This window comes from Colias croceus, chromosome 24 (genome assembly GCF_905220415.1).
Source record: "Colias croceus chromosome 24, ilColCroc2.1".
NCBI classification, from domain to species: domain Eukaryota; kingdom Metazoa; phylum Arthropoda; class Insecta; order Lepidoptera; family Pieridae; genus Colias; species Colias croceus.
The window spans coordinates 4,623,771-4,637,898 of NC_059560.1; the positions used below are offsets into that span (position 1 = coordinate 4,623,771).

At 30.3% G+C, this 14,128-nt stretch overlaps 1 protein-coding gene across 1 annotated transcript in view; it reads left to right on the top strand.

Moving 5' to 3' along the window:
• The window catches only part of LOC123702910 (dopamine receptor 1-like), a 96,763-nt gene that overhangs the window by 63,075 nt on the left and 19,560 nt on the right, over positions 1 to 14,128 (top strand). The window contains exon 2 of the mRNA XM_045650758.1: positions 13,815 to 13,961. Coding sequence (XP_045506714.1) covers positions 13,932 to 13,961 — 30 coding nt within the window. The 5' untranslated portion in view covers positions 13,815 to 13,931. The remainder of the gene's footprint in view (positions 1 to 13,814; positions 13,962 to 14,128) is intronic.

Here is a 14,128-nt window from a genome sequence, read left to right on the forward strand (position 1 = left end):
ATATAAGCGAAGAAATATTATAAATATAAAATGTACCTATTTGAATTGGCGGAATGTTATCTAGAGCAAAAGATATTGAAGACAATAAACAGTAAAAGTAAAAAGAAACTTCAGTCAAGAGATACTTCTTTACAGTTCCCTCGAGAATATTTTTACAAATGAAGTCATAAAAATTACTTTGTGTAGAAATATATTTTTTGTTTACAATTTATAAACTATTTCATTTCAATTGTATTGTATTTTTGTACTATTGTTGATAGATGAGTTTTTTAATAGTACCTACTTAAGCAATAAAACAGATTTTAAATATGGTTTGGTATTCAATTAGGCAACTATTCCCAATTTTATTTGTTTTATTAAAATACAATAAAATATTATTTATTTATTGTTTAAAATTGTTGACACTATATGAAAATATAATTATGAAATGTCCGTTTCATTATAAGATAATCATTTTAGCTACAAACATACAATTTATTTCTTTGTACCATATTTGTTGTACCATACTATATTCGGTATTTATTATGTTAAAAGATTCAATACCATTCTATAGAATACCTGAAACATTTAATATTATTCTCCGTTCACAAATTGTCCATTCTATTGAGCCTGTGAAAGCCTACTTAATCCATTTTCACTAGAGTTCAATGCGGTATACGAATACTATTAATACTTATACTATTGGCTTAGTATTACTGTACTTCAAACCACTTTAAACTGTAAATTAAACTATTTTTATTTGACTATTATTTAACTATTATATTTGTATGAAATTTATAAGTGTTGCCAAAAAATATTATTAAAAATAATTATTAATTACAATAAAGTATTCCCATCATCGTTAAATATTATAGATACAATACAACATGATCTACGCAAAGAAAAAAAAAACACAATACAAAATCAACGCGAAAAAACAATAGCACACAACATAGAGACGCAACATAATAAAACTCGGTAGACATTTTGGAACAGACTGACTTTATTGACTTCACAGATAATGTCACAAGTTGGTGACACTCAAGAAGCTTATATCTAATACACTGGAGATTTCGGTATGAACATTGACGTGTAACAAGAAAATATTGCCCAGTTCATGTTTTTTATCACTTTCACACCTAACTTGGTATTGCCACTGTTAATACAAAGTTTTCCCAAGGCTACTATGTATGCTGTAATATTCTGTGCAAAAGGTTAGTTTTTGTACATGAGTTTGTTGATAAATTGCCAACAACGTCATTCAGAAGCATTGTTGGATGAGACAATTATTATTTATGCTAAATAAACTAAGTATCTGAACCAATTATTAAAAAGCGATACTCCCTGATTATGGGTAGTCACCATAATAAAATTGTAGCAACTCTCACTTTGTCGATATGGCATGTGTGTCAAAAAAATTGCGTCGCTTCGAATATTTAAGTTAATATTGTTGCTTATTTAATGAATATTTTCCGAATATAAAGAATGCATTGTATTGTGCAAAATTGCAGAAGTGTTTGGACACCAAATTCTGGCATAGAATTTCACAGGCAAGTGTATATTTACGTTATTTACAATATTCCTCAATACTCCTGCATTTAGGTACCTGTTTAGAATCATTTCAATGGCAAAAATTGTCTAATTTAGCATCATTTTAGTAAGCAGTCATGTTAAATTTGTTATTTCCCTAATACTTTATCATTTTTCAACAAGTTTTCAATAAACAGATTTAACAAGTAAGGTAACCATGATGACGAGTTTTTATGGATAGCGAAGAGAATATATTGTAATAACAATATTATGATGAAAATTTAGAACACCATTTTAAAGATTGTTACTAGTAATGAAACAACACATGACATCGGTATTGCACTCACATGTAGTTATAAGATTGTTCGTTTTTACATTGAAATTTATACTTTTTTAACTTACCTCATATTTTTTTGTTTTACGTATAATTCAGCTTTCCAAAAAGTAAAATAAAAAGAAATATATGTGCCCATCAAGGTTACTGAGGATTACGACCCAGAAAAAAATACCTTTTTAAAAATAAACTTTGTAAAGTTAGCTGAAATTTGTGCAAGGCTGCTATAAACAGTTTTTCTTTGATGATTCTGGCTTGAAATTGACCCGTCGAAGCAACGCGTTTAAAAAGAAGATCTGAGTAGCTAACAATTTGGTAAACAGCATCTGATGCAAAACACAACTTTCCTCTATTTACAAAGGATGTTAATGCTATATATCGGTTCATATCCAAGCTTTGTAGCCAAAAGTTATTTATAACTATCATTCTATACCAATTAAAATTGTATGTACCTACCTATAAAGTATGACCATAATATTATAATATAAATACTGTTATAAATATATGTCGTTATTATTTATAGACCATGATTTTTAGTTTTTTCTATTTTGAAAAATCCTGAATTTACAAACCAGCGTGGTCACTCGACAGAAAGAGACAAATAACATGACTGACGTCATTGAATGTCATAGTTTCTTGTTTCAAGTTAATGGTCATAGTGCAATCTCCAGTGTATTAGAGGATATAAGCTTCTTGGTGACACTCAAGAAGCTGGTGTTTATAGCAGCCTTGCACAAATTTCAGCTAACTTTACAAAGTTTATTTTTAAAAAGGTATTTTTTTCTGGGTCGTAATCCTCAGTAACCTTGATGGGCACATATATTTCTTTTTATTTTACTTTTTGGAAAGCTGAATTATACGTAAAACAAAAAAATATGAGGTAAGTTAAAAAAGTATAAATTTCAATGTAAAAACGAACAATCTTATAACTACATGTGAGTGCAATACCGATGTCATGTGTTGTTTCATTACTAGTAACAATCTTTAAAATGGTGTTCTAAATTTTCATCATAATATTGTTATTACAATATATTCTCTTCGCTATCCATAAAAACTCGTCATCATGGTTACCTTACTTGTTAAATCTGTTTATTGAAAACTTGTTGAAAAATGATAAAGTATTAGGGAAATAACAAATTTAACATGACTGCTTACTAAAATGATGCTAAATTAGACAATTTTTGCCATTGAAATGATTCTAAACAGGTAAATGCAGGAGTATTGAGGAATATTGTAAATAACGTAAATATACACTTGCCTGTGAAATTCTATGCCAGAATTTGGTGTCCAAACACTTCTGCAATTTTGCAAAATACAATGCATTCTTTATATTCGGAAAATATTCATTAAATAAGCAACAATATTAACTTAAATATTCGAAGCGACGCAATTTTTTTGACACACATGCCATATTGACAAAGTGAGAGTTGCTACAATTTTATTATGGTGACTACCCATAATCAGGGAGTATCGCTTTTTAATAATTGGTTCAGATACTTAGTTTATTTAGCATAAATAATAATTGTCTCATCCAACAATGCTTCTGAATGACGTTGTTGGCAATTTATCAACAAACTCATGTACAAAAACTAACCTTTTGCACAGAATATTACAGCATACATAGTAGCCTTGGGAAAACTTCGTATTAACAGTGGCAATACCAAGTTAGGTGTGAAAGTGATAAAAAACATGAACTGGGCAATATTTTCTTGTTACACGTCAATGTTCATACCGAAATCTCCATTGGTGACACTCATAGATAATAGATAATAGATCACCAGCAATCGAATATTTTAAACACAAAGCATAAAGACGCCAATAAAATATTCCACCAAACCATATTATATTACAATAGGTACCATTCAAAATCACCAAAAATACGTTACGATCGCAATCATAATTGCCCAACTTTCACAGAATCGCTCCACAAATAACAAGTAACAACTTACGGTGAAAGCCGATTTTCATCTTATCGTATACAATTTATTTTTTATCAGAGGCTTCACCTTATAGGAATTTAAGAGGAATCTACATCACATTCCACGCTGTTTTTCTTATGAAGAGGGTCAGTGTTTATGCTTTTAGTATTTTTATGTAAATTTCACGATAGCTTTGAGATCGGCTTATGAATAACTAATTTATACTATGAGGTTATTTAGTAAACATTCATAAAAATAGAATTTAATGAGCATTTTACATTCAAGTTATAGATAGGTATAATCCATAGTGTGACTCAGAAAATCAGTGTTGCAAAAATTTCTAAAAACAACCTATACAAGGTGTAATCTTTAAGTATATAATAATATAATATATTTATTTCTTTATTTAAACAATTAGATTACAGAGATCTATTTATGTTAGTACGTGACTTATTAACTAATATTAGTAAATATTAAAAATATACTAAGTTAAGTGTGTATAAGCGATTATTCCGTAACTGTTGCAGATATCAAAAAACTTTAAACTGATATCGAAAGTACTTAACCTAATGAGTAAAATGGACTTAATATATTTTTTTAAATAAAACGTATATGTATGTATATAGTGTTTATGGACTAGATACTTAAAAAACATTATATATTTGAAAACAAAGACAATTAATTATATTGAGCCATAAGGCCGCCATTTGTACATTTTGAATGGTTTTGTTTCACTTTTATTTTAGTCCGTTGTACAATAATAAATAAATAAATTACTTATACCTTTTATATGAATGAATTAATACATATGAATATTATAAAATAAGATCAGCTCTACAAATTCAATTTTCTAAATAATAACAATTCAAAATAAGATTGATGGTACCTTCAATACGTATGATCTATTTACTTACAAAGATCAAGTACCAAGGCGATCAGTTAACGAAAATGAATCACTTTGAAACCGCAGTGTCCGTTGGGAGTGATTTAGTATTGCCACAGATAATATAATACTAGAATGGCTACATTTCATATAGCTAGTACGTGAGAGTTTTCTTAGTGTTCAAGGAGATTCGTTACTCGTTCTTTAATCAACTAATTTGTTCTTTTGAGAACGGATTTGTTGTATTGGGAAGTATTGCTTTTAAAGGATTGTCGTAAAAAAAGGCTCACACAGGAACAAGTAATAAATACGTTAATCGAATCCTATTATTACACTCTGTATATTATAATCTTCTTACATAGTATAGATTTAAAAATTAAAGTTCAATTATGATATAGAGCGATACTTTATTATTAAACTACTTATTTCGAACACGCTCGAAATGGCAGCATAAAATATGCAGTACTAGCTTTACGCCCGCGGCTTCACCCGCGTTTTCAGATAAAAACCCGTTCCCGTAGGATTTCCGGGATAAAACCTATCCTATGTCCTTTCTCGGGTATCAAAATATCGCTATACCAAATTTCATGGAAATTGGTTCAGTAGTTCAGGCGTGATTGAGTAACAGACAGACAGACAGAGTTACTTTCGCATTTATAATATTAGTATGGATATAGGAAGTTATATCTTTTATTTATTAGTATTTGCTACACGAGATCTGAAAATTCTGCTTTCCTGAAAATCGTTCCCATACCATTTTACAATTACCAAATGGACGACAAATTAAAGCTATGGTTGCATCTGGTGGGTCAGGTATTCTAACTAAAATGCGTCCTTTACCCTTTGAGCTTACCCTGGAAATATTTAAAGGTGCACTAGTACAGTACGTTCATAGCAACTTACCGCACTTTACAGACCAAATTGCTTGCAATATAAGGCTTCGTACACATAATTACCATGCTCTGTAGAACCTTTGGCAAGAGCTTATAGTCCGATATGCGCCCAACTTTACAAAGGCCCAACAAACTTCAATGTAGCACAGAAAGGGATTATTTTAGATGAAGAAAGGGTTCTTGTGTGGATTTAAATTGATTTGAAGTGGGTTAGCATTTGACAGATACGTAAATGATTCTCAAAGCCGGTCAGATTTTCAGGCGTTTATTCACCGCAATGGAATGGATTAAGCGAAACAGGCATATTATAACAGATTGAATATAATCTAATAATTATTCTAATTTATGCGAACACAAATCCCAAAAAAGTAAAGTAATTAAAATACGTTTAACTGTGTTCAATTATAACTCATGTAAGTAAGACGACTTTATTTTCTATTTACTTAGACGTAAATTACTTTATTTCTTTCAATATTTTTTAAGAAATAACTTACTTACTTACTTCAACGGCACAACGACCCAAAGAGGATCTTGGCATCCGACACCAAAAGTTTCCAGGTTTCGCGCCTTAGCGCCCTGGTGTTGAGGTCTTCTACTTAAAGGATGTCCAGATCTTTTTGGACTTCGTCTCTCCAACGGTGACGAGGTCAGCCGACGGGGCGCCTACCGATCGGCTTGCTCATGTTTAAGAAATAACACAAAACCAATTTACGTAATCCATTACTTAAACGATATCCTAATAATCACAATAAATCATAAAGTTTTATTGGATTCCTAAAATTGCTGGCAATAAAGTGGTACGAAAATAGATATTGTATCAACACGAAACATGCCATCAAATATTCCAAAATGAATATACTCTGCTCGAGTTTATATTTTTTTTTTTTTGGTTTTTTATTCAAAATGCTTTATAAACTTCTTTATAAACTCTTTATAAAAATATACTCTGCTTTCTTAAAACTATAAATAAAACGAATATTATTCTTTATAACTTCCAACAAAAATGTATGCAAATATATTTAAACTGTTCCGAACATAAGCAACCCAAATTATTCGTATGATAACGAATTCTATTTCGGCTTAAATTATAAACTATTTTAACCCAGGAATTGGATAAAATTGATGGAACAGTAAATAATAAAACGTAAGAGAAAATATAAAGTTTGAATACTAAAGGAAACTCAATTTCGTTTATCGGAGACTAAACCTTTAACCCACTTTTAGTTTTGCGTTGATCGAAATTATCTGACAAAAGTAAATTATACTATACTAGCTTTCCACCCGCGGCTTCGTGTGCTTTGTCTTAAATCTAAATATATACTAAATACTAAAACAATACAATTATCTACCAAAACATTATTTTCTTTTCACTCTATCTATTAAAAATACCGCAAGTATCGAAATCTGTTGCGTAGTTTTAAAGATTTACGCATAGAAACATAAAGACAGAGAAAGCGATTTTGTTTTATAAGTACTATGTATTGATTTGGTGTAAAATCTTTAAAGCTATTAAAAATACTATGACTTGACTTCACAGACGTGGTTAAAAGAAGATGGGATATATTATATCTGTACCTTATATCATATAGCTTTAATCAGCTGCTATGTGTATTGTGTAATCATCATCATTTTCCTTATAAAATTACACGTTTATAAAACACAAAACCTTTCACAATATATTTGTATGCTTAAAGACAAATGAAACTAAACAGACTTGTAACATAGCTAAAAATACCCTTACAGCTACCAAAATATAACGATCAAACTTCGCAAAATGATATCACGCTACTACAATTTGTTACTTTGTAAACGACTCCAATCCGATTCCTAAACAATTTCACCGTGGCATTGTAATTTGGCAATGTTAATCTTAACGATCGATAAATCCTGCCGCGGTAATACCATCTCTGTAATCGTTTTAATTAAAGTCCATTATTGCTTAAATTGATTGTTATTGAAGTAAGTGGAATAAGAGATAGGCTTTTACTGCTTTCTGAGAAGCTTGTGTCGTAAAAATTATGCAATTGTATCACAATTGTTAAAACAAAATAGCTTTTTATTTTATAATCTAGAGCTTTTTAAATCAACAATTCTAATTGAAGTTAGACACAAAAGGCAATACAACTTCTAAAAGTGAGGCAATTCAAACTTGCTACATACATATTAATGTGTTCAGGCATTTATAGGATAAATCAAGTTTTAACACTAGAGCGCTCGCGCCTAAAATTTTCCTTGAGTGCACGCGTGGGTTACATATGTCACCCATTACGACGCACGTTTTTTTTCATAAAAATCGTAGTTTAAAGAGTAAACGAAGTATTTATTTATGAATCAACTTTATTTTTAAGTGATGAAACAAAAAAAATATCAATATTTTCTCATTTTACTTAAATTATTAGCTAAACATAAACCTCTGTGAAAAGTAACTAATTTTTTACTTATTGTGATCAATCACTTGTTTTTACTTTGGAAACTACAAATTTGATAAAAATAATCATCTAATTATACAGTTTAGGAATAATTTGTGCTTATCCAATAAAATTTTATTTTCAATAAAAAATAAGTATGTCCTAGCACTCGAATATGAGTATTTTTTTCGATTTAAGTTACGAATATATATTAATAATTTCTTAAAAGTATAAATTTATCATAAGAGCAGTAAAAAATAAAAGGGGTATACTTGATTTTCACTCTTAATTGTATGATTTCAAAAACTTCCTAGAACACTCGCGCGGGGGACATGCGTCACCCATGTACTTTTATATTTTCGCAGAGTACACTTCGTTGCACCAAGGAAGCTGACACGCTGCTAAAATGTCCGGTGATTCATGGTAGTCGGGGAATACCTGAGACAACAACACTCAAGCACGATTCTTTAAAAAAATATTTAGCAATATAATACACTGGGTGACCTATGTCCCCCGCGCGTGCGCTCTAGTGTTAATTAGAAAACTATAATGGCCAGTTTCATAACATAGAGAGGGTTCTTTGTATATCTTGTATTTAAATTGACAAATAATGGATGAAAATAACATCAAAACGTGTTTATATATCAACACTATCAGGATATGGAAGCATGAATCCTGAAAAACTTTCTAAGGAAGACAGCATATTGGGGTCTTCAAGCGTGGAGTACTGGAGTGTGAGTCAAAAGAGGATTTACAAAACTATTATTTATTTGCACAACGTTCGAAATTGGTTTCGGAATTTAATTTTATCCTTTCTATTGATATCATTAATTTACTGGAGACTTATATTATATGATTGTCACGTAAATAAATAGATAAACAGTTACAAGTTCAAATCTTATTTAATTAATAACCGCGTAATAACTGTTAAAGAATTGCCTTCGTACGTTTTTTCACCACTAAAATTTTCTTGTTGATAAGTGACAAATTGACTCGGTACAGAATAGTTCAGGATCCATCGCCCATTTTTGCAAGTTCAAGCTGATTTTCTGTGAGTAGCTTTATTTTGATGAGACGCCCAATAATTTCGTGTACGAAACTCTCGATTGTGGTAGCTAACAGAGATAACAAGGATAAAATTTTTTGATTTGATGGTTCTCAAATATTTAGTATGCAATTTGTAGGACAAAATGTCGAATTATATAAACATTAACTAAGTGAAAACAAAAAAATCAGCTTGTTAGTAATCATTTATGATGACCTCGTTATCGATACACTTTGGAAAGGGGGACTCTTTGAACAAACCATAGATTTTGTAGGACAAATATTTTTTCGAATAATTTAGATAATTATCTTGAGATAGAACAAAAAAAAATTCAGTTGGCAATAAATATTTGAGAACCATCAAATCAAAAAATTTTATCCTTGTTATCTCTGTTAGCTACCACAATCGAGAGTTTCGTACATGAAATTATTGGGCGTCTCATCAAAATAAAGCTACAAACGGAAAATTAGCTTGATAGTAGTCACTTGCAAAAATGGGCGATGGATCCTATATGAACTAGAAGCAATATCCCTCTAATATATTACATTCTCAATATAAGTGTCTTTTTTTGGTTTATTATTTAAGTTTCTATTACTTTGCATATATTCGATGTAGTAGAATAACTTTCGCCGTTGTTCTCTTTGCTAAAATGGTATGATTATTTTATGTGTTTAGTATTGCGGGTTATTTTTGAGGTGGACAAATATATTTTCATTAGTTTAAGGGTTCTTTTATAATATTTAAATATTTAAACGGTTTGCTCCTTCAATTTTTCAAACAATACAACTTAATTGCATTGTGGTCGTGTATATATTATGTTTTCGACATTCCTGATTCCTTCATTGTTGTGACATATTGCTCATTTATGTTTTGATAACCAATTAAATGTACAATAAAAGCCATCTTTATGATGAAATCGTAAATAAGTCTGCTCTGGTATCTCATATTTTATTGGTATTACGTAACCGATATAATATCGGTTACGTAATAATATAATACAGATAAAATATTTATACGTAATACCGATATACATTAAACGCTATCATTTAACTTACAAGCTTTAATATTATGAACACTTATTATAAAAACTTACTTACTGCAAAAAAGTAAGTTGGTTAACTAAGCAGATCCGAGCCAAAAGCAGCTTTCATATAGAAAACCATGTTATCTAACATATATCTAAAGGTAAACCATAAATAACCAAGGAATTGCATTTCTATAATTGCAATAAAACTCCCCCTAAGACAAAAATGCCCATATTATAATATTATGTGGGCGTACCTACATCACACCTAATTCCTTACCAAATATTTCCATGCATTCTCCAAAATCTTGATCGTAATATCTTATGCCACAGTATAAACAAATACAGAATGTATAATTTTTCAATGAGATAAATATATCAATAATTATATTATGTTTTCTTAGCAGGTACCTAATAATTGAATAATCACAAGATTTCTATTAGTATAATAGATTGTTCCTAAATATAGTAATTATGGCTTTGTGTAAGTCCCATTGATTATACTAAATAAGCAAGTATTAATTTCAGGATAATAGATCCTGAAAATAATACTTACTTATTTTATAATTTCATTATAAAATGTTACCAGGAGTTAAGCTCGTACAGAGTATAATTTAAACGCTTTTTACTCCCGATATCCGTCACATTATTAAAATTGATTCAACCTTTCACGTGAACATTTACTAACTAAATTCCGAACTTATTACTTACAGAAATATGAACTACACGAATTCATTAATAACACAATTTAATTTTTTAAAACTCACTTGAATAGATAATTATTTTATGTCTGTACTGATAATTATTATCCTGTACTTTTATCCATCCTTGTCGATAAACCTGTTTTTAACAATGAAAAAGCAACTCATTGGATCTCTTCGGTACCGTCTATTTATACTCTGTGGCGAGACAAACTACACAAAACATGTATTATCTGTGCTCTCGCGCCAAATTGCTTCGGTGCTTGAACATTCTCGGCGTAAACCATTTAAATTCACCTAGAGAGAATCCATGTTACCGTCGCCTCTACGGAAATCGTAAATGTGTTTGTTTTAAGGTTGTATGTAGCCTCTTTGGTTGTTTAGTAAGAACTAGTCTTTAAGAAAAAAAAAACTTAACTTAGAACAAAATATGATACTGCCATAAAATTACTACTTAAAGCCTTATTCATTATTTAGTCCTAAATTGTAATAGCTGATGAATTCTTAAAAGGATTTAAGTATCTTAATGACGGTGGGTAAGAGAATGTTTATGGGAGAGCTCCTTTATGGTTAGACTAAGTATATCTTTTACCTCACACCTAGCGTTCAAATATAAAGCCGTCATGATTTTATGTAAATTATTAAGTTCGCTTTAAAATATACATCAATATAAAAACTTGAGCGATGTCGAGGGACATCCGGATGGAACGAAGTGTTAAGTTAGAGAGAGACAGACAGAGATCCACGCGCGCGCCGCACGGCTTAACAGCTCTAGGAAAAAGTGTCGTGACAACTTTTCGTAAGAATTTTTTCCTAGCGCGTCCGCGCGTTGTTCTCACAACGCGTGATAAGGAACTTTGTTCCGATTAAAAAAGGAAACACCAAATTTGTTGCTAAGCGCAAATTCGAGAACGGCCCCATTCTTTAATTTATTCTTATGGATAGTAAACGTTAACATGTACCACGTGCGAAGCCAGGGCGGACTGCTAGTTTTAAATACAACAAAATAAAATACACAAGAACAAGAATTTTAATTCCAATGTCTTAAGTCCATAAATATGCATCACTAGCAAAACAAAGATCAGGAGTAATACGATTGTAGAAGCATTCCATCTCATTTGTGCATACCACTTGTGCAAACAAGAGTCCATTAGTCCTCCAATCGAGTCTATAATCCCGTTGCATAGAAACCATTTGTCTTCATGTAAAAATGTTTAAACCGTACGTTCAACAAAGTCGTTTGTATTTTTCCGTTCAATCTTGTGCATGGATTTGAATTGCAAAGGCTAGCTTGGTAATAGGTTTTCTTTTTCATGCTCGTTTTGGAGTTTTGTAAGCTTTTAACGTTAATGGGGTTGGATTAAATTGGAACTACATTTTCTTGACGAAAAGCTCATAAATTGAACATGTTAACATTACCTAATTGTTTTGTTACAATTTCGTTACAAAATATATAGAGGCTAGAGCTCACAATTATTTTATTAACTTATACTAAAGAAAAATGTTGCTATGTACTATATTCAATATCTTTAAGATACACGATAAATTAAACAATAGCAATTTATTTTATCCATTTTACCTCTAAGTAACTCGGTACTTTCTTAAAACATGATTACAAGCAGTCGAAACTAGTACCTTGATTAATATTTGATCCATCTCCCATTAAAATTATTCCCACTAAAATGTACTATAATATCTATATTATATATAAAACTCAAAGGTGACTGATATTATAGTGATCTATCAACGCACAGCCCAAACCACTGGACGTATTGGGCTGAAATTTGGCATGCAGGTAGATGTCATAACGTAGGCGTTCCCTAAGAAAGGATTTTAGAAAATTCATCCCCTAAAGGGGTAAAATAGGAGATGAAAACTTATACCATGAAAATTTATCTTTTTCACGCGAGCGAAGCTGCGGGCAGCAGCTAGTTTCACTAATATTATTCATGATAAACGAAATTCATGATAAATCCACATGAAACACAATTTGCTCTCAAATTGAGGTGTATTACGAGTAAATTTTATATGAAAGTTTCAGCTGATAAATTATTCATAGATTAAATAACTCGCGTCATCTATTGGAACGTGATAATGCAAAATATCGAATGTACGAGCTAGGATATTGGAGATTTTAAGCGATATTCTCAGATAAACGATAGCACATCTGAAAACAACGCTGCATTCGTGTAATGGGAACTACGTATAAACGGGAGAAGTTTAAGTAATAATGTACACTACTAAAATCATTCGTTATATCAATTACATAATATATCTAGGTACTTATATTATAATCTGAATTCTATTGCTATGTACGTTATAATCGTGTAAGTTTGTGATGTAGTTTTATTCTTTGTAATGTAATTTTGTTTCATGATGAGTACACAAAAAAAGCGAATAAAGCTGTTGGCTCCAGCTAGTCTAATTTATTTATTTTCATTTCGTCCCGGATTTTAAACACAAAACAACAGCTAAGCCAGCTTTTGTGAATAAATCAAACTCACAATTAATATCATCTAGTTATGGTATACCTACTTCGTGATAACGTTTTAAAATAGTAGGTCAAACATAAAAGCCATTAAAAACTTTGGACAAATGGCAAAGATATCAAAAACTATTTTGATAGCAATTTCTTGGAGGAAACTTTTTCTTTGATCTTCTTTTATGTGAATTTTAATATCAGAGTCTTTCTGTAAAGATTGTTTGGTTGGTAGATATAAAAATGTTTGTTACTATATAAAACAACTTAGAAAATCTCATTATATTTATGACGCAAATAATTCTGAATTTACAATAGGTATATTATGCAATTAACTCCGATTTTGCAGTCACAGTTTTTATATGTAGCCTTAGTTACATATTATATTCTTTAATACATAATTATTGTACAAGATACAATCTATAAGAATTATTTCAAGTATAGAAAAAAATCGATCACGAGGCGGTATTCGAACCCACCAATTCGCACCATTTCTCATTTTTAAAGCATTCGAATGTTATACATACATACGATACAATCTATTCACGTATACCTATATAATATTTTTATCAAATAATTGGACACAAAATTCATTTTTAACTTATCCATTCTATTCCAGAGATGTGACATTTAAAAATGGAGTTTGGAACATGGCGGTTGAGGCGCCCTGGGAGCTTCCTGCTAAAAGAAGACACGAAAATTTGAAACGGCATGCGTCAATATAGATAGGACTACAATGGAGTACAATTTTATATCTCCGACCAATGTGAGTATACTTATTATAATATTATAAACATTAATTATATTAATATTTAGTTCTTAGTTTTCTGACCGCAGCTTTTCTCGTTTTTAGATTACTTTTTTTAAATTGTTAAAGAGAAAAATTATAACTTATAAGCATAAATTTCACTAAAGTTCAAATAATTTTGGTAA